Here is a 25,880-nt window from a genome sequence, read left to right on the forward strand (position 1 = left end):
ATGGCATTTGCAAGTAGAATATGATAGAAAACACAATTGAAAATTAAAACCGGTGGACTACTACAAGGCACAAGGTTGGACTTTAAAAACCCTAAACTAACGTACATTGTAGCTGTTCAGTGCCCACTAGCAGACAAATAACGGCAAGAGACTTATTCTTCTCTCTTCTTCTTTCGACATCAAACCAATGAAAGTTGACCGAAACAGAAAAGCGTATTAAGACTGAATATGATATACAGTAGAAATTTTTAAAATATTAAATATTTTTGGCTAAATGCTAAAATACAATGAATGGAACGTTAAAAATAATGTTTTTTAAAGCCATTATTCTTATAAAAGAACAACACTTGTTTTTAGGTGTTAATTTTTGAAACTTAAAAACTAAAATAATACCTAATGGCAATCGAAGCAACTTTCCTTTGTTTATGTTTACATATGGTAAATGGTAAATGGGTTGTACTTGTATAGCGCTTTTCTACCTTTTTAAGGAACTCAAAGCGCTTTGACACTATTTCCACATTCACCCATACACACACACATTCACACACTGATGGCGGGTGCCTGGGCGCACAGTAGCTGTTTGGTTCCTTGGAGGGAGATCCACAATGTAATAGTATCGTAGAAAAATAGTCTTACGAGCTTGATTAACCATATTACATTGTACATACGTGTACATTGTTTTATGCATTTAACCTCCTTGTTTTGGGCAACAAACATGCAGTATATCCATGACAACCGATTAAATTATTCTGTTTATCATGTAGCCTGTCCTTTGATCTTTTCTATAGTTTTTAATACTGAAATTGACTGCAATTAGGAGATGGGAAATGTAGCTGACCAATGAAAGTCAAAATAAGGGAAATCTCTTTACTTTTAACATGCCATAATTAAGTCAAAGAGTTGGGTAATATGCAGCTTAAACTGCCAATGGAAAGGAATAACAACTGGTAAATTCTATGCCACATGAGTACAGAAATAGTTTTACAGTACACTTACTGTGGTGTTAAAGACAGAATAAACTTAAATGGATGTTAGAATTCATGCAACACAGATGGAAAGTGATTAACAGAACAAGGAGCAAAGGATGCACATTATGGGTGGGCAAGAAGGGCAAGTAAGGATTGGAAGAGGAAGTGGATCTGGGAACGCCACAAAGGAACACAAGGCATTACAGATGGCGGACGGCAAGGACAACGAACGCCTCCACCTTTAAATTGTCCAGGTCTTTCTCGTATTTCAGCCGTAGCGTGGTTATGTCGCCCTGCTCTTCACGACGCCTCATCTCTTCAGTCATAACTGAAACTTGTGTCAGCAGTGCTTGGATGCGCTCTTTGAGATGGGATGTCTGGTCCAGGGTGCCATGGGACTGACTGTCCTCAGCTGTAGAAGTCTTGTTTCGGTTTGAAAAAGTCATCATGTTCCTCAGCTCCTCCATTTCTCTGTCAAACGTCTCAGTCAGGTTCATTTGTTCCAATCGGTGTGTCTTCTTGAGGTCCTCCATGCAGTTTGTCAGTAAATTAACCTCTTTGACATTTTCTTCTGAATGGATGCAAAGTGTTTCACTGGCTTGAGCAATTTCCTGACGCAGTTTGTCAGCTTCCTGTTCATAGCTCTCTTTGACCTCATGAAGCTCTTTCTCAAGCCTGGCTATTATGGAATTAAGTTCAAAGGTTTTATCAGTTGAGTCTATAGGCACTCCTTCCATATGTGGCGCCAGGTTGGTTTTCATAGATACCTCAGACAGTTGATTATGGAGCTCTGCTATTTTAGTCTTCAGATCTTTGGCAGCATCTCTCAATTTAGGGCAATTGGCACACTCAAAGCTATCAGTTTGAACTTGGGTCTGCTTTCTTATCGGCTGTTTTTCATGCAGAAATGGCAGCCTAATAATCGCATATAACAAACAAGCATCTTTAAGAGCATCAAGCAAATACTCCGACGGCTGCTTTTGTTCTAGACCAGATGTAAAGCTCTCTAGAGCTAATGACAGAAGATTGTCATCTTTAGCCAACTTGACCCTTGATGCAATTTTTGTCAAAAGCAATGCTCTTGCCTCCATTGTTTTTGTCAACTCTTTAAGAATAAGGGTGTTTGTTTCATTATCAAGCCAGCTGTACATAGATGTCAAATCTGCCTCTGTCATTCTTTCTCTCTCAGCTTCGGCATTTGCATAAATTTGACTTTCAAGGAGCATCAAACTCTTAAATGCCATTTCTTGTGCCAAACTGGGAGTATAACCAAGTTTGCATGCTTCCAGTTTCATTTCAGTGGTATTTACAAATTGTCTCAAGAATTCTGCCTCTAAAACGAGAACAGTGTCTTTTTGACTTACACAGAAGACCCCTTCTTTTGGAGAGGTAAGTAACCTGCTTACACTTAAAGTGCTTTTTAAATTGTTTAACAATTTCTCTACATCAACATCTACCTTTGATAACAAGTCTAAAACCTGATTCGTTGCCTCAGCCTTCATCTCAATATCCTCTACTACTTGCTTTAAAATAACTTTATCAACATGCTTGCCTCCCTCCTCAACACATTTACCAACAGCCATTGACTTTTCACCTACGCTAGTCCTTATTTCTAACTTCTCTTGTAGCATTAGTATCTGATTTTCTGCTTCTCTCAGTTTTCCTTTACCGACGTCCTCTGATTTCTGGTGCAGTGTTATCAGTTCACTGTTCCTGGATTCAAGTTCGATACAGTGTTGTTGTGTAGTATGGAGGATTGCTTCCATTTCAAATAACTTTTCTTGTGAGACTTTGAGTAGGTCCTTAAGATGCTCTTGCTCAAGGTGTAAAACCTCACCCTCATAGTCTGCTTGGAATCCCAGACCTTTCAATGTGGCCTCTTTCAACTGCAGCTTCTTCTCTGTGTCTTTAAGGCTGGTGCCCATCTCCTCTAATGTTACCAGAGCTTCATGGAGCCTCAGTGATTTCTCATTCAGCTCTCTCTTGTAATACTCCCTGTCTATAGCATTAGCTTGGCTTTCAGCCAGATCAGTCTTTAGTCGTTTCATTTCTTCCATAACAAGATGATGCTGTTTGCCACCCTGATGGCTGATGAGCTCAGCTTTTAGTCTGTCTATTTCTCTGTCCGCCTCAGTCAGTTGGTTCACGATCTCCTGACATTTTTGTTTCAATGCCCCATTTTCACTTGTTAAAAGCTCTACCCTCTGAGCGAGCATTCCAATAGTCTCCTCTTTTTTCTCTGAATGGTTATCAATTTTTGACAGGGGACCATATGAGCTATTAAGGCGTTGCTTCTGAACCTTTCCCACCAGATCCTCCATGTTTAAAAGACGAGACTCATATTCCAGGAGGCTTTCACCTGCCTTAGCCAAATTATTCTTAATCATTTCATTTTCTATCTCCTGTTGACATTTCCAGGTCTCCAAAAGCTTGTGATAAGGTTGTTTCTCTGATACGTCTTGATTGGAAGTGTGGGATTTTAACAGTTTTGTCAGCTCCTTTAAAGTAAGAGATTTGCCAGTCATCAAGTCATCGAGTTCTTGAATTGCTTCTGTACTGTCCTGAAGCAAAAGGTTAATTGTTTGGACATGTTCTGGGTTATTGCCTTCCAAAATAGGTGTTTTTGGGGGTTCAGAAAAATAAGGTTCCTTAATGGGTTGGTGAGAAAGTGAAAGGCCAAGCTGTGCCTGCATATTGCGCTTTTTCAACTCTTGCAGATTCAGGAGCTCTTTGGTCTCCTGGTACTTCTTTGTTAAACTCTGTGCTTGAGAACTAACCAGTTCTGGTCTCTTCATCTGGGGCGTCACATCAGCCTCCAGACCCAAATGGTGTTCCAGCTTGGAAAAGGGGACCAGACAGTTGGTTAACACACAGTAGGGGACACAGAAAGCCTTACTATTCATTATTTCATTTGCTCTTATTCCATTTCATTATTATTAGTATTATAAAACAAATATCTCACATTATATATAATGTAATAATTCAAAACACAATCGATTTGAATAACTTTAACTAAAGCAGAGAAGAAAAGATTTGATGGCAGGTGTTAGTTACAAAAGAGCATGCTTATTTAATAGTTGAACGTTACTTTATGTGGTAAGTAATGCAATATTAGTTTCACTTTAGTTGGCTGGTTCAATAAAAGATTAAATATGTTTCATGAGTCTAGCTACAGTATTCTAGGCCAAATTATTGTCTTGAACCAAAGCAATTATTTTGTAGGTGGCTACCAAGGATATGCTTATTAATTCACTGTTAATAATTTAAACACTTGGGTAGAATTTATTGCTGAAAATCCGGCCTTGAGCAAATTGAGACAATAGGGAGTGCACTATAAAGCAACAAACAGCTGAGGCTCTGTTGATTTTGGGCGTACTCACAATAGGTCATTTGACCTTCCTGGATTTGAGTGCGATTGCCCCTCCATCTCCTGGCTCCCACTGACCTGTGCTCACACTAAGATTTCGTGCTATGGCCCGTTTACTAGTGCCATCACATCTATTCCGCTGTATTACTGAAAACTCCCTGACTTAATGGATTATTTCCAGTTGTATTAGAAATGTTACAAATGTATAGAAATGTTGTAAACTATGATATATTTTTTTACAGTATATAAAAGTTAAGCATTGTTTGTATAGTTTGTTTTGCTCCCTTACCATACCAAAAACTAACCCAACAGTGGCCCTAAAACCAGCTTATACTCTCTTTAGCAGCTTAAATTGGTGGTGTCAGTCAAAGGTGTAATGAAACAACTGGAAATATGTGATGCATTACATTGTATTGTATGCATGTTCGAAATAAACTGAAACTGAACTGAAGTAGTATGATCGATTTTACATTTTTTTCAAAATCACTCTTTTGTCATGTTGGTCATATTAGTCCTTGGAAACGAGAACTTTGATGGCAATAACCAAATGATTTAAAGAAACACTACAGTAGATGTTTTTTTTTGTTTTGTTTAGTTATTGTGTACTTTTGCCATTGTTTTGCTCAAACAATTGTATGAAATTTAAGAGAATAAGGAACTAATTTAAATATTGTGTGCATATTGCTAAGCTGTCAATAGCACTCACTCACCATAAACAAATGTAACTTTTTTACAGTTGTTATATGCAATCGGTATTGGCCGATCTCACCCATGGATGATCAGTATCAGAATCGACAGCATTAAACCCTGATCGCAAAATCTCTATAAAGTATATCTAAAAATACATTCCTAAATACTGTCACACAACATCAACAAAGTAATGCAAATATTCTCTAAACTACATTCCACCGCAGTAGCAGCAGACCATAATTAAGTAATTCACTTAACTACTGAGGCTCTCTCTGGAAAAACCTTCAACTAATACAAACACAAGTTCATCATTGCATGACCAATATTGACAATATCAGTTTAAAAGAACTGTCTTCTCTGCATAAAGTTAATAAGGCAATGAGAGTTTTGTATCCATGCACATAAATAGTAAACAGATTCATACACATTTTAACGAGTCAATTGTATGGATGCAACTGGCTCCTTAAGGTAACTTCAAAATAAAAGTCTGGAGGATCTCTTACCTCTCATGGAAATAGTTTCTGCAGTCTGTTTTTTACACATTTTGTAAATTGTTTTTTCTAAAATTAAAATTTTTCAAATTGTTCAGAGTGTACCCCGCTTCCCGGCCGAATGCAGTTGGGATAGGCTCCAGCCACCCCCGCGACCCCGAGAGGGACAAGCGGTAAAAAATGGATGGATGGATTTTAATTTTTTCCATTACGTTTAGGTAATAGTATATTGATAGTATAGTATATTTTTTATATCATCTTTCCTGTTTTGAGGGAAATGTACGAGCAACTGAAAAACTAGAATTATTAGGTGATTTAAATGCACATTTATCTTATTGGGTTCAGTTTCATGGTAGTACAGACCTACAGAATGAGACAGAGAGAAGATTAATTTATTAAATAATTAGATCTCAATGTTTTAAACATGCAATGAACACATGCAAAGACATACAGTTGTACCCCTTTCGTTTTAATGTTTTTCAAACATTAAAAACATGCAAAGGATGTTACAAAACAAAAAATAAAACATTTAACATATACAAAAGGTAACACTCTAATTCAAGGGTGTAAGAACTCACCGGTGATATATAACCTGCCCGTATGTCCTGCTCTCTTTCCAGAGCTGTTCTCAGCTGCAGTTCCAGCTCCTGCTTGTGATTATTGGAATGAAGCAGCTGCTGGTGACAGGCTTCCAACTGTGTTTTAAGGTCCTCTATCTGGTGAAGGAGAAGGCCAAACATATGATGAGTGACTTAAGACTTGCCAGTAATCCGGTGATGGTAGACCAAAAACATTCATGCAAGGTCAATGTAAACTGGAAATGAGGGTTGTTTTTTATTGAAAATGTAAGGCAGGGTATTTCTAAAAACATCAACGACCTTGTCAAGTTTTTACAAGGTCTGCATTATGTTTAATAATTCTCATGCACAGTCGGGAGTACACTTAACAGTAAGCACATTTTAGCCAACATTTTAAAATTATGCCCTTCTTTTTGTGCCTTTAAAGCAATAAATAGTTCATATATTGTTACAAGTTGCAGTTCCTGCTTCATCTACACAAGACACAAACATATGTTTTGATTCAACTATTGACGTGCACGCCACTTAAAGATAATGTGATTGGTGAAAATGAGCTGATTCCCCAAAATATGCAGGGATGTTGTGTGCATTGAACAAATTTGCAAGGCCACACATTATTGGGGAATTGGCATGAACTAGCAAGATTATTATATTGTTTTTACTTATATTTAAACTATTTGACAGCTAACGAATTGTAGACCTACCCCTTGCTTGTAATTTTCCAACAGCTGGTTGAGCTCTGCAGTCTCTCTGGGTGGACTTGTTAAGGACAGGGGCACCCTATGCTCTTCCCGTATCGGTGTCTTCTCGACCTGTCGCCAATGTTGTTCAATTACCTCCTCCACTTTCTGCTGTCTCTCCAGAAATTGAGGACCTGATGAATCATGCCCTGGGTGTCCAAGTCTATCGACACTTTCAGATTCCAGTCTTGCAGTGTCTTTGAGTGACGAATGCTCTATCGACGAGCTTGTCGCAGACTCATACCTTTTCCGTCTTTCCTCCCTCCTCCGACTGCGCTCAAGCTCTCCGAGGTCCGCCTGGAGGCTCTCTGCTTCCTGTGCCCGTTGCTGAGCCAGGGCTTGGGCAATGGGTCTGAATTCTGCCCAGTCAAAGGTTTTTGATCGACCTTCCCGTCGACGTTCACGTGCTCGGCTCTTTATGACAGTCGGAGTGGATTCTCTCTCTACAGATGAGGTTTCAGAGGATAATGAGTCATGAGTCACATCTGGTCTGATCAGACCCTCCAAAGGAGAGAATGAACCCTGGTCCTCGGTTGAGCTGAAGTACAAAAAGACAAAAAAGATGTAGTGTTCTTAGTGAATAGTGTAGTGTTAGTGAATATGTGCAGCAATACAAATGTACTTACCTTGCTACATCAGGAGCAGTTGATGGTCTGACATTTTTCATGACTGCTTGGATCCAATTCCTCCGTATCCCTGCCGTCATCGCTGAAAGTGTGTGGACTCCCTCTTGAGTCTAAACATTTATAACGAAGATAGGCTTATACAACTTTATAAACATAAATACATATGCAAAGTTTAAAAAGACAATAAACATTACATTTGATCTAGAATAATCATTAAAAAAGCAAGAATGATGAAACACTTACAAAACAGTAAACTACAAATTCCATTTTAACTAGAAATAAATGTAGTAGATGCACACATTGTATCCCACTGGTATATTAATATAAAACTAAATTTTCCCACTTGTAGATAAATATAAAACATTTTAAAAAATCTGTGGTTGCTAAATTATTGTGTTTACGATGCAGTTGGAAAACCTTTACATTTTCCCTTTTGTAACATTTGTTAGGAACAAGGTATGGTTACAATATTAAAGTCAAATCCAGTAGTTAACGGTCTTTTGAGTGATGTATCCATAAAAAAATCAAACAGAATGATATCTACAGTAAAGTATATATTCTGCAGCAAATGCCATCAATGAATGAATGTACATCCTAAAACAAGAGATTTTCTCTTACTTGTATTTGGAACCCATAATTCCGTTGAGCTTGGTATTCAGTTACATTGTAGCAAGTTGACAGATCAATCTCGCCATCCAAGTCAGAGGCCTTTAAAAGACAAAGAAAACATTGTATGAATAAAGAAATTCAAATTCTAGCATGAATATATCATACCTTACCTCTTCTGCTATAGAATCCTTGTAGTACCGCAGGCTGTGATCCGTCAACACAAACCAGTATTTCTTCCACTTCAGTACATACAAGGGAAAAAAAAATATTTTCAGGTAAAGTAGGAAAAATCTGTTGTTTAACCTATAGATATTATGTCATTGCATCACTATAGGTTCAGCTTAAAGTGTGCCTATTACCTACGGGCAATCTATTTTTAAGGGTGAGTTCACACCACACACCAAAAATAAAAAAAACTGGATGTCTATGGATGTTCTCATTCATCCAGGTCATTGCATTCTCAGGGCATTCAATCGATCGCAACTGGACTGTTAGGTTTGTCTTAGAAGACGTTTCATCTCTCATCCAAGTAGGTTCCATCATTTCATACTCAGACTTAAATTGGTCACATTTAGTCTTAGATTGGTCGATATGGTTGACAATATCTGATGCTACCGACTTGAGGTTCGACTTTATGCATTATTGTGCAATATTTAGTCCACTGACAAATTAAAGTATAAATGACAACCAAACTGTGCTAAATAAGTATCTTTTTGTAAGTATCTTTAGTAGTAAGTAGTATTTATTGTAAGTATACATTTTTCAATTTTCAGAAATTCAATTGATCCCAACTGGACTGTTTGGTTTGTCTTAGAGGACGTTTCGCCTCTCATCCGGGTAGGCTTCATCAGTTCATGCTCATAGACTTAGATTGGTCAGATCTCGTTTTAGATTTAGATTGGTCTAGATCTGACTAATCTAAGTGAGCATGAACTGATAAAGCCTACTTGGAAGAGATAAATCTTCTTAGACAAACCAAACAGTCCAGTTGCGATCAATTGAATGCCCTGAGAATTAAAAAAATTCACACTTGATTTTGTCAGCAAACCAAATAAAGCATAATATTGCATATGCATGAAGTTGAACCTCGAGTGGATATGTGACAGTTAATGTTGGACATTGTTACGCATCCAAATTAACTTTATGAGCACAGGTGTAACTAAGAGGATATACATTATCCATCCATCCATCCATTTTTCTACCGCTTGTCCCTTTTGGGATCACGCGGGGTGCTGGAGCTTATCTCAGCTGCATTCGGGCGGAAGGCGGTGTACACCCTGTATAAGTCGCCACCTCATCGCAGGGCCAACACAGATAGACAGACAACATTCACACTCACATTCACACACTAAGGCCAATTTAGTGTTGCCAATCAACCTATCCACAGGTGCATGTCTTTGGAGGTGGGAGGAAGACGGAGTACCCTGAGGGAACACACGCAGTCACGGGAGAACATGCAAACTCCACACAGAAAGATCACGAGCCCGGGATTGAACTCAGGACCTTATATAAGATGAAAAAAAACGTTCCAAGATACGTGTTAGAAAGAAACATTGTTTTAACAACTTCATCGACTGTAATGTGAAACACATCTCCTTTGTTAGAAAGAGCCAGTTATGTTGAACTACTGCACTAGCGCTTTTCACTCTTTTTTTTTTAAAAGATTATCACTCATCTTTTTGTTAGGTTTTTCTAACAATTGCAAAGTTTTGCTCGCATTTGGTCATATCACATCCGGTTTAGTGCGGTTGGCAAATAAACCTTTTTCCCTCAAAACTACAGAGTGCTTTCGTGGGTGGGCTGAGACCCATCTTTCAGACAGTCTCTGTACCCAATTACTGGTCCTATTTTAATGCAACGGACTGCGTTCACATTTAACCAAATTAACCAGAATAGAAGAGCAAATAGACGAGAATTAAACACCTTATGATACAACATTCCAAGGGCGCCATGCTTTTGTAAGGCACATAAATGCTAAAAAAAAAGTGCAAGGGTTTTATGGAAAAGGGCTTTATCTTAACTTACAGAAAACCAGCAACTTAATTACCTGTCCTTCATCCAGCTTCACCATCCAGCCTTTCTTGAAGTTCAGTAAATCGGGCTACAATGTAAAAGAAAAAAGTAAATATTACAGAATTATTACTTCATTCAAGTGGAAAATATTTATTTCATCCTAAATAATTTAAAATGAACAATGTTATTTGTACAGTATTATATTTGCATTTATATAACTGAAAAAGTAATCTAACCAATACAAAAACATACAAAACCCTATTTTAAATGTGTAGAAGTATTTTCCACACACATTTGTCAACAAAGTCAAACATGCTCAGTCAAATCACACAACAACTGTGGGACAAGTTGAACCTGACCAATGGCTTGGACAATGCCGAATAAGAGATGAGATGCGGTCTCAATGCAGACCACTAGTCAGATACAACTTCTGCCTTATTCTTTCTTGCACTGTAAGAATCCAGCCGAGGATGTTAGCTGCATCGCTTGATATTGTTGTCAACTGCTGTGATTCCAAACAGTGGGAAATAAATACATATGTGACTGGTGACCACAGGTAGCAAACGTGATGAACACGCTCAACAAACACACAAACACACATACATATAAGATAACGTACAACAAATTTAGAGTATAATGCATAATAAAAGCAGGAATCTTTGAGACACCTTACGTTACAATCTGATTCTGATTCTTTGGGTGACTATTTGATTCAACGCGATTCTCGATTCTAACCGATTTGCGCAATGTATTATTTGGTGTAATAATTATAATAAACCTTTTCAAAAGTGGTTACAGGTTACAAAACCTTTTGGTTGCTGACGTATGATATATGCGCACAGTGAGTAGGCATGAAAAGGGCTTAAAAACGTATTTTCTAAAAGTAATTAAATTTTTTGTAACTTTTTTAAAGTGATTTGTAAAAATTATGAATCGATTTAGAATCAGGATAAACAAGAATTGCGATTTGAAAGTGAATCAATTTTTGAGCACCTCTAGTGCATAGTATATGTGGTTACATGAGCATAGAAAACCCCACATTAAAACACAGAATTTAAGTGAGAAAGCTGTAGTAACTGAAAACAATCAACCAGTGTGTGAGACTCTAGGATGTGTAAAACAATATACAGTATAGTTAATATAAACATATTGCAATAATCTAGTATACACGCAAATTTTTATGCAATTTTGTTTGAGTGTACATGCTCCTTTTACCTTCATCGCAGATCGTTACCTGAAAGGCGGTGTGTGTTTTAGGGTAAGTAATCAGGTCAATGCATACATCAATGCAAAGATGTGCTCGCTGGCAAATGTCACTCTAATATTCACTTCAGTTAAAAACGTTACCAAATTTTGAGCAAATAAATGGCATACATTCAAGTAAAGCATTTAAGATTTTTTACTGGATGACTTTCTGACAATAAAATCGTATTTGTGTCCAAATAGTGGGGTCCTTTTTAAGTTATTTTGAAATATTCAAGCAAGTAGTAACCTGTGATTAATCACGATTAATCCAAATTCAAAAGTGTGATTTAAAATTAGAATTAATCTGATTTAAATAAATAGTTTGTATGAAATACATATGCATGATGGTGGGGCTCAAAAATTTCATATACAAAGGAGGAAGATACAGCAAAAAAGGGGCTCATTAAACCTCTATTCAGCATGCATCAACTAATGATCATGATTTGCTTTGTCTTTGGCTTTTGTGGCAACTCTGTATGATGCCCAGCAAAACAAATTTATGGGAATAACGCACAATTGCTTTTTGTATCCCACCACAGAAGCGTACCATTAATGGGAAAAAAAACTCAAAGCGATGGCAGCCTAAGAACTGTAAATGAATGTAGTGTGGGAACAAAGCGGTCCAAGTTGCTCTCTGTTGGCAGCTGAGGACAAACTCTGACAATAATAAAAGAATGAAATGGTAACATTGGAAAGTAATTGGCATTTTGTCTTTAAAGCAAACTGGTATTTTTTTTTACATGAACAGAATCCCACGTACTGTACCTAATCGGCCGATATCCTTGCAATTGAGGAACATAGCACTGAGCTGGCTTGAGGTCTGATGCAAACGAACTGCTCAGTCAACAATAAAAGTAGGAAAAAATATGGAAGGTAATTTGGGTCTTTATTACCAAAGCTTTTTTCCCCCACTGAATCTACGTAACTGAATTTTTTTAGTTAGAATTTTATATTTTTATATTAAATGTAAATGTTAATTATTTTGAATTATGTAAACATTTGTGAGCAAATTGTGTGTGTTTATTTTTATTTTGAACACACTTCCGGTAAATTAACACTGAAGCAATATCGTGTATCACAACCAAAATTCAGTTACATAAACTAGTGTTAAAAAAAGCTTTGGTAATAAAGACACAAATTAATCTCCATAGAAAAATGTGTATGACTGGTAAGAATGTTCAAATGTGACTTAAACATTGCCTGAATCGTTGATAGAGCTAGGATGGATTTTTTTCTATCTCTATTATTTTTTATAGGGACAATTTCTCTGTGATTACCAAGAAAATGACAAAGGTATCAAGGGGAACGTGATGTATGTGCTGGCATTTGTACTGCTGTCTGCTGGGCAGAAGATTGAGAACACACAAAATCATAAGCGTGCACAAGCATAAACAGACATAGAATGAGTGCACTGAAAATATGCGGCAAGCAAAATCCACAAACAGAAAATTTAGAATGAGTTCTGTAACCTGAAGAGAAGTGGGAGAGGTGGAGGCTTGGTAACAACTTCATACCATCGCATCAGAGAAACACTAGTCTTGAGGAGAGAGGTAATAAACTATAGAAATAAAATTAACACACCATCAAGTAATCTAAAAAAAGCTATACATACTAATTGCTTATTAGCCATCACTGTGTTGTTTGAATGTAGTTTAAAGATGTCCATAAAAAAATGTTTCACTGTTAGCTAACCAATCTGACCCCATAGTTCCAACAAAAAGCCCCAATACTTTTCTAAACAGCTAAACCTCTGGCACTCATTCGAACCCTGGATCGCACAGCTTAGCAGAACAGGAGAGGCTTTGTCTGGAGACCAGCACATTGGCTTTCAAAAGTCATTTAGAGCATTTGAGTTGCAGGTAATGACAGAACTATCAAGTTTCTACCAAAGCTTGATGCTTGTTTCATAAGCTAATACAAGCAGTTTCTCTTCTGTCTAACATTTGGTATTTTACGGCAGTCTACTTTTCTCTTAGCATTATGTACAGGTTTTTACACTAGCCTTGCTGATTCTTTCAGCAGTCAAGGTCATGCCAGCCTCTGCTCTCAGTTTGTGCATGGATGTAAGTGTACAAGAAAGGAAGGTTATGTCACATGACTAAAAATAATTGGGTACAAAAACACACTTCTTATAATATTGGCCAAAAAATATAGGGAGTATACCGAGATCCATATTGAATATCAATATTAAAAAGAAAAGACGTCACTGACCTTATCAATTCATGAAAATGTAACCCCAAATACATTTTAGTTTTTTAAAAGAAAATACAAACATAAAAATATATTTAAACAAATATGTAAATTCATTTCATTATGTTATATCTGGGGCCGTACTTATCAAGCTTCTTAGAGTGCCATTTTACACTTAAGTCCTGAGAATTTGCGAAATTTAGTCCTACTCTCAAACTTAAGAATAAAAGCTTTTTATCAACGTTCTTAAGTCTAAGAATCACTCCTACTCTCCACGATATTTAAGAGACCTTCAGAGGTGTCTTAAGTGGTTAGGAGTTGCCAGCAGGGGATGGCACTGAGGCGAGAGAGACGTGCGCGAACATTCAGGGAGCGGAACGATGTCCTGGATTTGTTTGATGACGAGCAGCTGATCAAACGGTATCGTTTAGACAGAGCGGGTATTATTTTTGTCACAGATTTAATACTTTTCGATTCCATGTTGATTTCTGCATGTGTCTGCAGTGGGCTAGTATATATAGAGCCACCCACACCAGTTTCAAATTAGTTGCCTAATTAATGAATTGGAAAGAAAATGTTATGACAGTAGCGTATGTGTGTGGCCGTGAGGTGAGTGACGTCAGTGAGTGTGTGGGCGATAGAAGAGAGGGAGCGGTAGCGTGAGTGCCGGCGGGGACTAGTTTGTTTTATATTATTTTGTAGTTTATTGTCAAAATATACACTCCCATTGTCCACTTAAATATTTCCAAGATATTTCTTTATTCTTAGACAACGGATTCCCTTCCGTGATTGGTCATTTCTATGGACACAGAAATGACGTCACCTAAAATTGCGTTTACGGCACATAGTAAAGTCGTAATTCAGCTCTGAGTGTGACACTTAAGATTCAGTCCTACACTTCGCTGAAAGTGTGAGTAAGACGCTTGATAACTAACTTTTAAGTGCAGCTTTCAGCGAAGAATTTATTTACTCTTAAGTCAACTCTTAGCAGACTTCTTAGGAGTAATTCTAAGAAGCTTGATAAGTACGGCCCCTGATCTTCACCGATCACATACAGTAATTACTGGCCAAACCTATCAGTGTTATTCAGATCGGTATGGTGTATTAATCCCTTAATAGTATTATAATGAATATCAAAGTGTTTAACTATGCTTAAACAGAGTGAACATTAACATTTTCATGGAGTGTCCTAAAACTTTCACGTGATTTCATGTACAAAGATGAAGAATGATAGGCTACATCGTAAATATTATGATATACACAGTTAGTTGTGCTAAGTTGTTAATTAAAACAGTACTTGCAAAGTATTTATTATTTTTTCTTGTGGTAATACATTTTATTTATTGTAAATCAAATTATCTTTCAGACCGATTGTGTTCGTGTTTTAAGAGTCCAACTGTACCTTACCAAATATAGAATGAACCACTTAAACAGCCACAAAATGTGAATTGTGATTACAGCAATTAATAGAAAGTGTTAATTGTTGAGCATTTACGGATTCAAGCAGTGCGAAAGTGAGTTCAGCAATATAAGCCAAACATTTTTAGGTGAATTTCTAGAAACTAACCGTACACATCCTTTAAATAGCCAAAATAATACTGCCTTAATCAAGAAGATAAAAATATATGATAACGCGCCCACTTTGTCAGCTGGCAACATTGAGGAGACAGTGTAAATATAAGCTGAGTGACACTATATTCACTACACGACACGTTTAATACCTTGAACACGAAACAGTACATATCATTCTGGCAACGCTTTTTAAAGCATATACAGTTGTGGTCAACAGTTTACATACATTTGTAAAGAACAAAATGTCATGGCTGTCTTGAGTTTCCAATAATTTCTACAACTCTTATTTTTTTGTGATAGAGTGAGTGGAGCACATACTTGTTTGTCACAAAAAACATTCATGAAGTTTGGTTCTTTTATGAATTTATTATGGGTCTACTGAAAATGTGACCAAATCTGCTGGGTCAAAAGAATACATACAGAAACATACGTTATCAATTTTGTTGATGTAGAAAAGTTACAATCAAATCAAATTAGCTTCATGGCATGGCCTCTTAACTTCATGTGAGTGATTATGATTGACGACGCCCGGTGACTTCTCTGAGCCCATTTAAATAGGGCTCATGTGATGCAGTCATTAGACTCGGTTACAAACGTGACAATGGGAAAGTCAAAAGAACTCAGCACAGATCTGAAAAAACAAATCATTGACTTGAACGAGTCAGGAAAGTCACTTGGAGCCATTTCAAAGCAGCTTAAGGTCCCAAGAGCAACTGTGCAGACAATTGTTCGTAAGTATTAAGTGCATGGCACAGTTTTGTCACTGCCACGATCAGGAAGAAAACGCAAGCTATCACCTGCTGCTGAGAGAAAATTGGTCAGGATGATCAAGAGTCAACCGAGAACCATCAAAAAGCAGGTCTGCAATGAATTGGAAGCTGCTGGAACACACCATGCAAGAAGGAATCCCTTACTCCAGAAGCGACACCTTAAGGCTCATCTAAAGTTTGCTGCTGATCACATGGACAAATATAAGACCTTCTGGAGGAAAGTTCTGTGGTCAGATGAAACAAAAATTGAGCTGTTTGGCCACAATACCCAGCAATATGTTTGGAGGAGAAAATGTGATGCCTTTAATCCCAGGAAAACCATGCTTCCATCAAGTATAGTGGTGGTAGTATTATGCTCCGGGTCTGTTTTGCTGCCAATGGAACTAGTGCTTTACAAAGAGTAAATGGGACAATGAAAAAGGAGGATTACCTCCAAATTCTTCAGGACAACCTAAAATCATCAGCCCGGAGGTTGGGTCTTGGGCGCAGTTGGGTGTTCCAACAAGACAATGACCCCCAAACTAGGGCTGGGCGATATACTCGATATATCGCGGGTTTGTCTCTGTGCGATATAGAAAATGACTATATCGTGATATTCGAGTATACGTTCTCACGTAGTTGCTTTTAGCTGCGGGGCATTAAACTGCATGCGTTTCTCACTCTTTCCTGTCTCTCCTTCTCACAGAGACTTTAAAACAAGCGCACCTTCTTACATACGTCACATACTGTCACATGAGCAACGTCACACGCTCCCGCGGAGCGAGAGGTAGCAACATGGTAACGTTAGCTGTGATGCTAGAATAGAATAGAATAGAATGGACTTTATTGTCATTATATTTGCATATAACGAGATTAAGGACTCCAATTTGAGGTGCGGTAGTGGGAACAAATATGGGGTAAAAATAAATTACACAAGAGGTAATAAAGAAAAAAACAACAATTGAAATAAACAGACTACTATCCAATAAAAATAATAAGCAATCACAGCTAACGGTGTGGTTTGAGTGGCAATACGAGAGAAAGAACGTGCGAATCTGGTAACAATTGGAAGAATAATGAATTCCCAAGAAAAACAGCACGGGGTCCATCGTCTGACGGTGGTTTGACTTCAAGCGGGAATATGTCTTTACATCATGTCAACATCTCCGTTCGGTGCTACACCAACTAAATGCCGAAGCAACTATTTCCACATCAACACCATAGGACATATACTATTTGATATGCAGCTGATTTTTATCTGACACTTATTGAAATATTTTGTGTGACATCATGCACAAAAGTGTACTTATAGCTTGTTTTAAAATGTCTCTGACAATCTTGCACTTTCTGTTTTGGAAATGACATGAATATTTGTGCCACTGCTTAATAACCGTTTAATAAATACACTTTTACTAAATTGACTTAGTTGTGATTTCCCTCTCTGCATGAAAGTTTAAAATGAGCATATGATAATGCAGTATGAACAAGAATGTTTTAATGTAGACACATAGAATCATCATACTTCTGTGATGATATGTATCAAGTGTTCATTCAAGGCTAAAGCAAAATATCGAGATATATATCGTGTATCGCGATATGGCCTAAAAATATCGAGATATTAAAAAAAGGCCATATCGCTCAGCCCTACCCCAAACACACGTCAAAAGTGGTAAAGGAATGGTTAAATCAGGCTAGAATTAAGGTTTTAGAATGGCCTTTCCAAAGTCCTGACTTATACTCCATTGAGAACATGTGGACAATGCTGAAGAAACAAGACCATGTCAGAAAACCAACAAATTTAGCTGAACTGCACCAATTTTGTCAAGAGGAGTGGTCAAAAATTCAACCGGAAGCTTGCCAGAAGCTTGTAGATGGCTACCAAAAGCACCTTAATGCAGTGAAACTTGCCAAGTGACATGTAACCAAATATTAACATTGTTGTATGTATACTTTTGACCCAGCAGATTTGGTCACATTTTCAGTAGACCCATAATAAATTCATAAAAGAACCAAACTTCATGAATGTTTTTTGTGACAAACATGTATGTGCTCCAATCACTCTATCACAAAAAAATAAGAGTTGTAGAAATTATTGGAAACTCAAGACAGCCATGACATTATGTTCTTTACAAGTGTATGTTTTGACCACGACTGTAACAATCGAACAAAGTGTTCCTAGGGCAAGAATGACATTGTTACAAGAAACAACACAAACTACCGATATATGATAATGTAGATAGCAAGACTAATTTACAAAAGCAAAATGAAGATACATCACTCACTGTCATGACTGACTCTGTGGTCCTTCGGTCAAGGGACTTGGCTCTCCGAAGAGGTGGTAAAGTGGAGGGGAAATCCCGACCTTGACCTATGACGGCCCTCTGCTCCTAAAGGGATACATGTATATAAGTGAGCATATTAAAGTTTTTGTTAAATATAGTTGAATTTAAAATTATACAACCTACTTCTTTTACTGTTTTAATATATATAATAATAATAATAATGGATTAGATTTATATAACGCTTTTCTAGACACTCAAAGCGCTTCACAGAGAAGTGACAACCCATCATTCATTCACACATGGTGGTGGTAAGCTACTTTCATAGCCACAGCTGCCCTGGGGTAGACTGACGAAAGCATGGCTGCCAGTTTGCGCCTACGGCCCCTCCAAGCACCTCCCATCATTCATCATTCATTCACCAGTGCGAGTGGCACTGGGGGCAAGGGTGAAGTGTCCTGCCCAAGGACACAGCGGCAGCGATTTGGATGTCAAGAGGCGGGGAGCGAACCTGCAACCCTCAGGATTCTGGCACTGGTGGAGTTCCCAGACATATCGAACTATCTTGTGCTGCAGACATCATTCTACACGACACAACAGATGGAAACTTGAAAAAGCATGGAGGTCTACAACTTCTTTGTGTGTGGCTGGGTCAAGAAAATTGCTATCAGGACTCTCCCGGAAAAATATGCATCGTTTTTGCTCGAGTAAGGTTGCATTTATTTATTTAACTTCGCATTTACAGCCATGTTTGTTGCTTTGTTTTTGTTGCACGCGCCGTTTACGAGTGCACGTGTTTTCCCCGTCTTTATCAAAATATACATATAGATGTCAACATTGTGTATGGGCTGAAAGCTTAATTTATAATTGCTCTTTGGTAAAAGCCTAAATCTTTTAGATTTTGCACACATTTTCTTTCTTTTATTTAGGCTTGCCAAGTTGTTGCTTTTTCAAACACTCGTAGCGCAATTTTGTTTTAAGAAATACAATTAATGTCAATATAATACTTAAATGGGAAATACTAAACCTTTAAAGACTATTAAACAAACCTTTAACGGAGTGATCACTGCAAACTCACGCATTCTTCAATTCTGCTCCCTTGAAGTGCATGCCACTTTTCTCGTTGTCGTTTCGTAAAATCTTGCACCCTTCTGCCCTTTTTGATTAACTCTTGAGGAACTCTGAAGAAACGTTTATAAATAAATAAATTAAAATGTACCAATGATTGTCACACACACACACACAAGGTGTGGCGAAATTATTCTCTGCATTTGACCCATCACCCTTGATCATCCCCTGGGAGGTGAGGGGAGCAGTGAGCAGCAGCGGTGGCCGCGCCCGGAAATAATTCTTGTTTATTTGAACCCCAATTCCAACCCTTGATGCTGAGTGTCAAGCAGGGAGGTAATGGGTCCCATTTTTTATAGTTTTTGGTATGACTCGGCCGGGGTTTGAACTCACAACCTACCGATCTCGGGGCGGACACTCTAACCACTAGGCCACTGAGTAGTCCTTTTCACGATTTGAACGGTTCGTACAGCTGGAAACAACGCAAGCATAGTGCATTTTTTTTGAGTACCCATTGAGAACAGACGCTGGCTTGACCACCAAACATATCCTTATCTTTGACGTCGATTAACAAATGTGTCCAGGAAACAAGAAGGTAGCGGTAGTTTGTTAGTATTATTACCACAGACGTGTACATGCAGCGTCTTTGTCTGCACACACATTATTAGTTGCATGAGTGAAAAACAGCTGGCCAAACAAGGAAAACCTATTCAACAGTATCAAAAATAGTGGGGGGGAGCATGGTGGGAAAAGGATGCAAAATCCACAGGGGAATCCCACCAAAGAATGGAAACTGAAAATGAGTACAACACGCCTGGGTGACCTTTGACCCACAAACTAAACAAAGACAGAATAGAATGAGGAAAAGATGGAGGGAACAGAGACAGAAGAAAAAATATAGGAAGATGAGAAGGGCACATGTCAGAAGAGGGGGAAGAAGCATGTCCAAAAACTAAGCTCATACATGCCCTGCCATGTGATGTTTTTTTTTAAACTCCTGTTTACAAATGACTGCGTATGTATTGTAAATTGCTTTACAACACTGACATGGTTTGCTCAAACAGGAACTCATGAAACACACACCAGCAAAATAGTTAGCTTTACCTCTCGGTGGAAACGTCTGTGTTCACTGCGGCCTTGTCTGCTTCCACTCCTGCCCGTCTCTTCCACCTCCATTTTCTCCTGATTCTCAAGCTCCAGGGCTTCCAACTTCTCAATAACACCAGAGCGACTGTGAATAAACATTGTAGCATTACCATACAGTGTTTGAAAAGCTGATATTAGATTCTAAAATACAACATTTTTAATGAGCGTGCAGCTGAAGTACAATATAGACGAAGACATATTTATTTCCCAAAATGTTGTGTGCATTTCAGAGTCGGTTTAAAACAGTTTTTTTTAAATAAGGATGTTGCTAATGTAATGTGCTCTGCGACCGACTGACTTTCGTGCAGTCAGCTGCGATGTTTTGAACCTAATGAGGTCAAGTACTGTCAAAAAAATGGATGGATAGTATTGAGAATGTAAATAAAAAAATAATCCATCCATCCATCCATCCATTTAACCATTTTCCACCACTTGTCCCTCTCGAAGTCAGGGTGGCCGGGGGGTGGGGGGGTGGGTGGGGGGGTGGGGGTGGGGGGGTGGGGGGGGGGGGCTGGGCGGGGTGGTTTGGGGGGGCTAACAAGGCTGCATTCGGGCAAAAGGATGGCACATAGCTCAACACCAACTGCACTACACATAACATTTAATAAAAGTATTGATTGTGACATATTCATCTCCAGTAGTCTCTTAGTGAAAACATTCATCCATCCATCCATTTTCTACCATAAAACAAATAAATACACATGCAGTGCGGTTGTTTAATTGTTGACATTAAAAGTCACTAACTTGTCCTACAGTGTGCTTTGGGCGATAAATACTTTTATTGAAAAATTGGCAGGAAATGAAGAGGGAATAAAAAACTGTCATAATGAAAACATAGATGCAGAGGTTAAATGGAGCAGGAAACGGACTCTGGGAGGAAAACTATGACCCCCTCTTGGTTTGTTTGAAAAGTCTTTACTGTGTGTATGTGGGTGTGGGACTTTTAGCCTCCCCACTCCCCATCAGGCAGATTACTAAATGGAAAGTACACTGTGTAGATTTATATTCCATGATTCCAGTAAGTGTTGTAACGACTGATAAAAGAAGTATGCAACAACAGATTCTCTGAGAAGCACACGTAATAACGATGCTCACGATCCTTTTATGTCTTCATTCAGCAGCAATACTCATACTGTCATTTATTTCCCTTTTCAAACAAACCACAACAGTTGGAGGAGTTTATGTATGAGCATCAAAAACGTTGTGCGTCACAGAAAAGTGAGTGTATGTGTGTCTCATTCTGGCTCAACGTCGTCAACCAAGCAATTAATTTTGAAGAAAATTGGGCAAAGTTTAAATGAAATGCAACATCTGTTAGTAAGGACACTAAGCGGTTATAAAGCTAAATATATCCCTTCTTGTGTCTGGAAATTGATATGCGTGTAAATGTGTTGTGGTTTTCATGCAAGGCACCCTTGTTTCCACTCTTTTCATTTACTGCTATTAAGATTTAAGGAACAACTACAAAAGCGTTTGAGATGTTCTCATAGATTATAACTAGAAAGTAGACAATGAGCTTCAATTATTAACATAAACAAAGCATTAGTAACAATTCATATATACAGTACATATAGCTGTACATTTGTAAATTGGAAAATTTGGAATTTCCCCATATTATTTTTGTTTTACATTTTTTTAAATCCGTATTTCATGTATTTATTTGCATTTTACCCTGCGTGCTGTTCTGTTATAGTCACTACTATCTTGTATATTGCATACTATGTTGCTGCTATTGGAACTTTAAGTTCCCTGAGAGCACATGCCAAAGAACTCAATACAATTTTATTTGATCTATCAAATCACTTAAATGACCAACTTTTTTTTTTTTACCTGTTGGCACTATTTTTGTGTATTTGCGATCCTCATAAGCCCTGAAATTTTTAAATCAAACAGTGGAGGCATGGCGAATATACAGTATCTTATAAAACAATCTTGCCTTCCTTCATATTTGCTTTGATTAGTTGGTGATGTATTTGCCCCTGTTTACGTCAGCGAATATCTTTATGTATGGTAGAGGTTTTCTCAAAGAGCTTTGCGCGAGTCCGCCATTTTTATTCAGTTGTAGTCCAAAGTTGTAGTCAGTGAGTTCCTTCTTTGTCTCTATCCTACTGTTGTGGAGCAACATAGCTGACGGGGCGAAGACACAGTCGAAGTGGAGGCACGTAAATAAGACTGCCCACAAAAGAGACAGTCGTAAAGCAGCTTGAAGATGGTCTGTAAAACAAAATCTATGCAACATTTTGACTAAAGAACCACCATTACATATTATGTAGACTACAGTGTTTTAAATGTAGAAAAAACATATAATGACCACTATTAAATCCATCCATTTTCTACCGCTTGTCCCTTTTTTGGGGTCGCGGGGGGTGCTGGAGCCTATCTCAGCTGCATTCGGGTGGAAGGCGGGGTACACCCTGGACAAGTCGTCACCTCATCACAGGGCCAACACAGATAGACAGACAACATTCACACTCACATTCACACACTAGGGACCATTTAATGTTGCCAATCAACCTATCCCCACCACTTTTAAATAAGAGATGTAATTGCTTTAAATGAAGAAAAATAACATTTCCACCTGTGTTGTATGTGTGTACTTAATTTCACGTATAATCTTTTCAATGTGCCTGCTGAAAAAAAATTGCACAGGCAACTAACAAGCTGATAATGATAACTGTGCTGTAAGACTAGACGATTATGGCAAAAATAATAATCATGATTATTTTTTATTTATATTGTAATCATAATTAATAACATGATTAATCAGTAATTTGGGAACATTTTAAGTTATAAATAAACAAACATTAGTAACAAATAAACAACAAGTAAAACACATTTGTATTTTCCATTCCATTCCAAGTGTCCGTCTCGACAATGTTTAGTTCAAGACAGGGCAGTTGAGTGTGTCAGGGATGAATGAGTGGTACTGGACACATTATTTTCCCAAACAAATGTTCTTCTCCTCACAATGACATCATGTCAGCTACATTTATGTCAATTTCCCTGATACTCTGCGTTTAACAACGTATTCCGTTTTATTTTATGTGACTCCGTTCACGGTTACGTGAACACGGAAATCACATGTCTTACTGCTTTTGTTGAGTTTAGTGATTATTGATTAGGCATATTAGCGCTGTGTCAAATAAACGGTAGCAACCATGGTGATATTCCAAAATTCTAGTAGACATGCTCTTTTTTTCCACTCATTCGCTCCTCGTTAATTTCACAATCACAAGCTACGGAATTTGCATGCACGTTGCACGGCCCAATAATCATTTTTTGTCAATTATTATATTTTCATGATCGCGAGAAGCCATAATCAAAATCAAAATCAAAATCTGATTAATTGTCCAGCCCTACTGTGCTGTCCAGTAGATCTTGTTTTCGGACACTTTTGAATCCCCTGTTGGAACTATGTTAAAAGGTGCCAAAATTTGTTGAGCCCTACAAAGTGTTCTCCTGTAAGTATTGTACCTACAACACACCAGCTGTTTGTTTGTACGCGGATCGTTGCTGTATTTTTGATTGCCAAATTTAAAGGTATTGAAATCACCGCATAAAATCGGCAACGGTAATCGGTAGAATGTAAATGGCATATCCAAAGTAATTTAGCAACAAGCTCATTTAAAAAGTGGAGCATTACTTTCGACTGCTTTCTATCAGGCATGCTGTCTTTGTTGGCGTTGAACATTGCAACATCACCAAGAGAAATTTCCCTATGAATTTGCATGAGCCGGTGCCAAATTTGCAACCGGATGTGATGTCACATGCAACCTAGGTATTGAAAATTGGTACTCGGTAGAACAGATGGAATTCAGTCGAATTCAGTACAAATCCCTAAAAGGAGGGTTGCATGTTTTGACAAATGTTCAACATTTTATGCGCAACAATAAAAACAAAAAAAAAACAATCTCGATTAACACTAACATCATGGAATCTAATCTCACAATGATGCTGATTATTTACATTTCATTTAACAAGCTGCCTCAAACAAATGGTGCCATTTTATTCAAGGAGTCATGCTGCACTGTTGTTGACATGACAGCCAACATTTCCTCCTCGCTCTTCTTATCTCCCGGCAAGCCTTGCCGAGTTTGCCCCACTTCATTGGATGTCATTAGTAAGCTTGGGATTGGAACAAGTGCATTAAATAATAGATTTTTCTCTTGACTTGTCTTTTTCATTTTTTTTATTATACAATCAAAAAAGTTTTAAGCAAAAATTATTGTGATTCACAATTTTTGCCAAATCGTGCAGCAATTCCTGAAAAGACAAGTTCCAATATGGGGTGTCCTAATTTTCACATAACTGTTTAGTGTCAGTCCTGCAATGTGAAAAGACAGAAGGGGCTGTTCGACACATACTGGTAATTGAGGAAAACCTATGTAGATGTAAGACACTGACCTCCTCTCTGGGCTGAGGACAGCCTCCCTCTCTTGTCTGTCAGGGCTCCTAAAACGGCTCCTCTTTTCTGCCTTTCGTTCCTCGGCCTCCAGCTTTCGAGATCGATGTGTGTCGTGGTGGCTGTATAAATGGTTTCCCCTCTGATTGGCTGGGTGGCTTTCAGTGCTGGTCACTGTGCTGCCGCTGGCATCGGAGTCCAGAGAGCTTACAGAACCACTGATGTGAGAACCATTTGAAAGCAGTGAGCTGCCAGAGGGAAAGGGGTCACTGGGAGCTGGAGAGAGGCAGCGGGGTACACCCCCCAGGCTGGAGCAGGAGCCTGTTGGGGAAAGGAGGTCACTGGGCGGCTGTGGCACAGAACCGTGCAGCACCCCGCTACCATGGTCCACCTCATCACCATTCACTGAGCCAGCATCAGACTCATGTCTGACAGTTATAAATTCACCTAAAAAATAATTCAAATAGGACGGTGATTATTTTTTGGTGTAATGTTACTATAGAAACTCAGACAAACTAAGTTATTGTTGTCATGTTTGCATCACGGATTTAAAACTCTGGATTGCCAAATTTTCAAAAAAGGTTACTGGCATAACAATAAACATATCAAAAATACTTTACTACAACATGCAACTATTACGTGTTATTTATCCTTGCCTGAAGGGAGTGGCGGCGATCCTGGGGGCAGCTCAGCAGGGGTCCAGACTGTAGCCACTTCCGCCTCTCTTTGGTTCAGCTCTTCCTGCCAGATGATGGAACTGGAGTCTGGAACCTTCTCTGCCTCTGGGATGCCCAAACCAGTCACTGCTACTTTGGCTGGGCCTGGCTCCTGCGTGCAGACAGGCAAGACAAAAGAATGGCTCTGTGCTTAAAATTATAGCAGCAACCAAAACATTTAAAATACTGTGCATCCGCAAAGTATTCAGAGCGCTTCACTTTTTCCACATTGTGTCACAGCCTTATTCCCAAATGTTATAAATACAGTTTTGTCCTCAAAATTCTACACACAATACCCCATAATGACAATTTGAAAACAATAAAAAACAATCACATGTACATAAGTATTCACACCATTTGCTCAATACTTTGTTGATGCACTTTTGGCAGCAATTACAGCCTCAAGTCTTCTTGAATACAATGCCACAAGA

At 38.2% G+C, this 25,880-nt stretch overlaps 1 protein-coding gene across 6 annotated transcripts in view; it reads right to left on the bottom strand.

Annotated features, from left to right (window-relative positions):
- Nucleotides 1-25,880, bottom strand: part of mprip (myosin phosphatase Rho interacting protein) — a 74,990-nt gene that overhangs the window by 11,316 nt on the left and 37,794 nt on the right. For 3 of the 6 annotated variants that reach the window (XM_062056335.1, XM_062056334.1, XM_062056336.1), the window contains exons 6-16: nt 25,390-25,561; nt 24,736-25,180; nt 20,290-20,416; nt 18,121-18,225; nt 10,117-10,170; nt 8,240-8,308; nt 8,079-8,168; nt 7,461-7,570; nt 6,799-7,372; nt 6,095-6,232; nt 1,208-3,805 (exon numbers count right to left, since the gene is read on the bottom strand). In XM_062056335.1, the coding sequence (XP_061912319.1) occupies nt 1,208-3,805; nt 6,095-6,232; nt 6,799-7,372; nt 7,461-7,570; nt 8,079-8,168; nt 8,240-8,308; nt 10,117-10,170; nt 18,121-18,225; nt 20,290-20,416; nt 24,736-25,180; nt 25,390-25,561 (4,482 nt within the window). The remainder of the gene's footprint in view (nt 1-1,207; nt 3,806-6,094; nt 6,233-6,798; nt 7,373-7,460; nt 7,571-8,078; nt 8,169-8,239; nt 8,309-10,116; nt 10,171-18,120; nt 18,226-20,289; nt 20,417-24,735; nt 25,181-25,389; nt 25,562-25,880) is intronic. The other 3 variants (XM_062056337.1, XM_062056338.1, XM_062056339.1) reach the window with 3 other exon arrangements.

The sequence above is a fragment of the Entelurus aequoreus genome, linkage group LG08, assembly GCF_033978785.1.
Source record: "Entelurus aequoreus isolate RoL-2023_Sb linkage group LG08, RoL_Eaeq_v1.1, whole genome shotgun sequence".
Taxonomy (NCBI): domain Eukaryota; kingdom Metazoa; phylum Chordata; class Actinopteri; order Syngnathiformes; family Syngnathidae; genus Entelurus; species Entelurus aequoreus.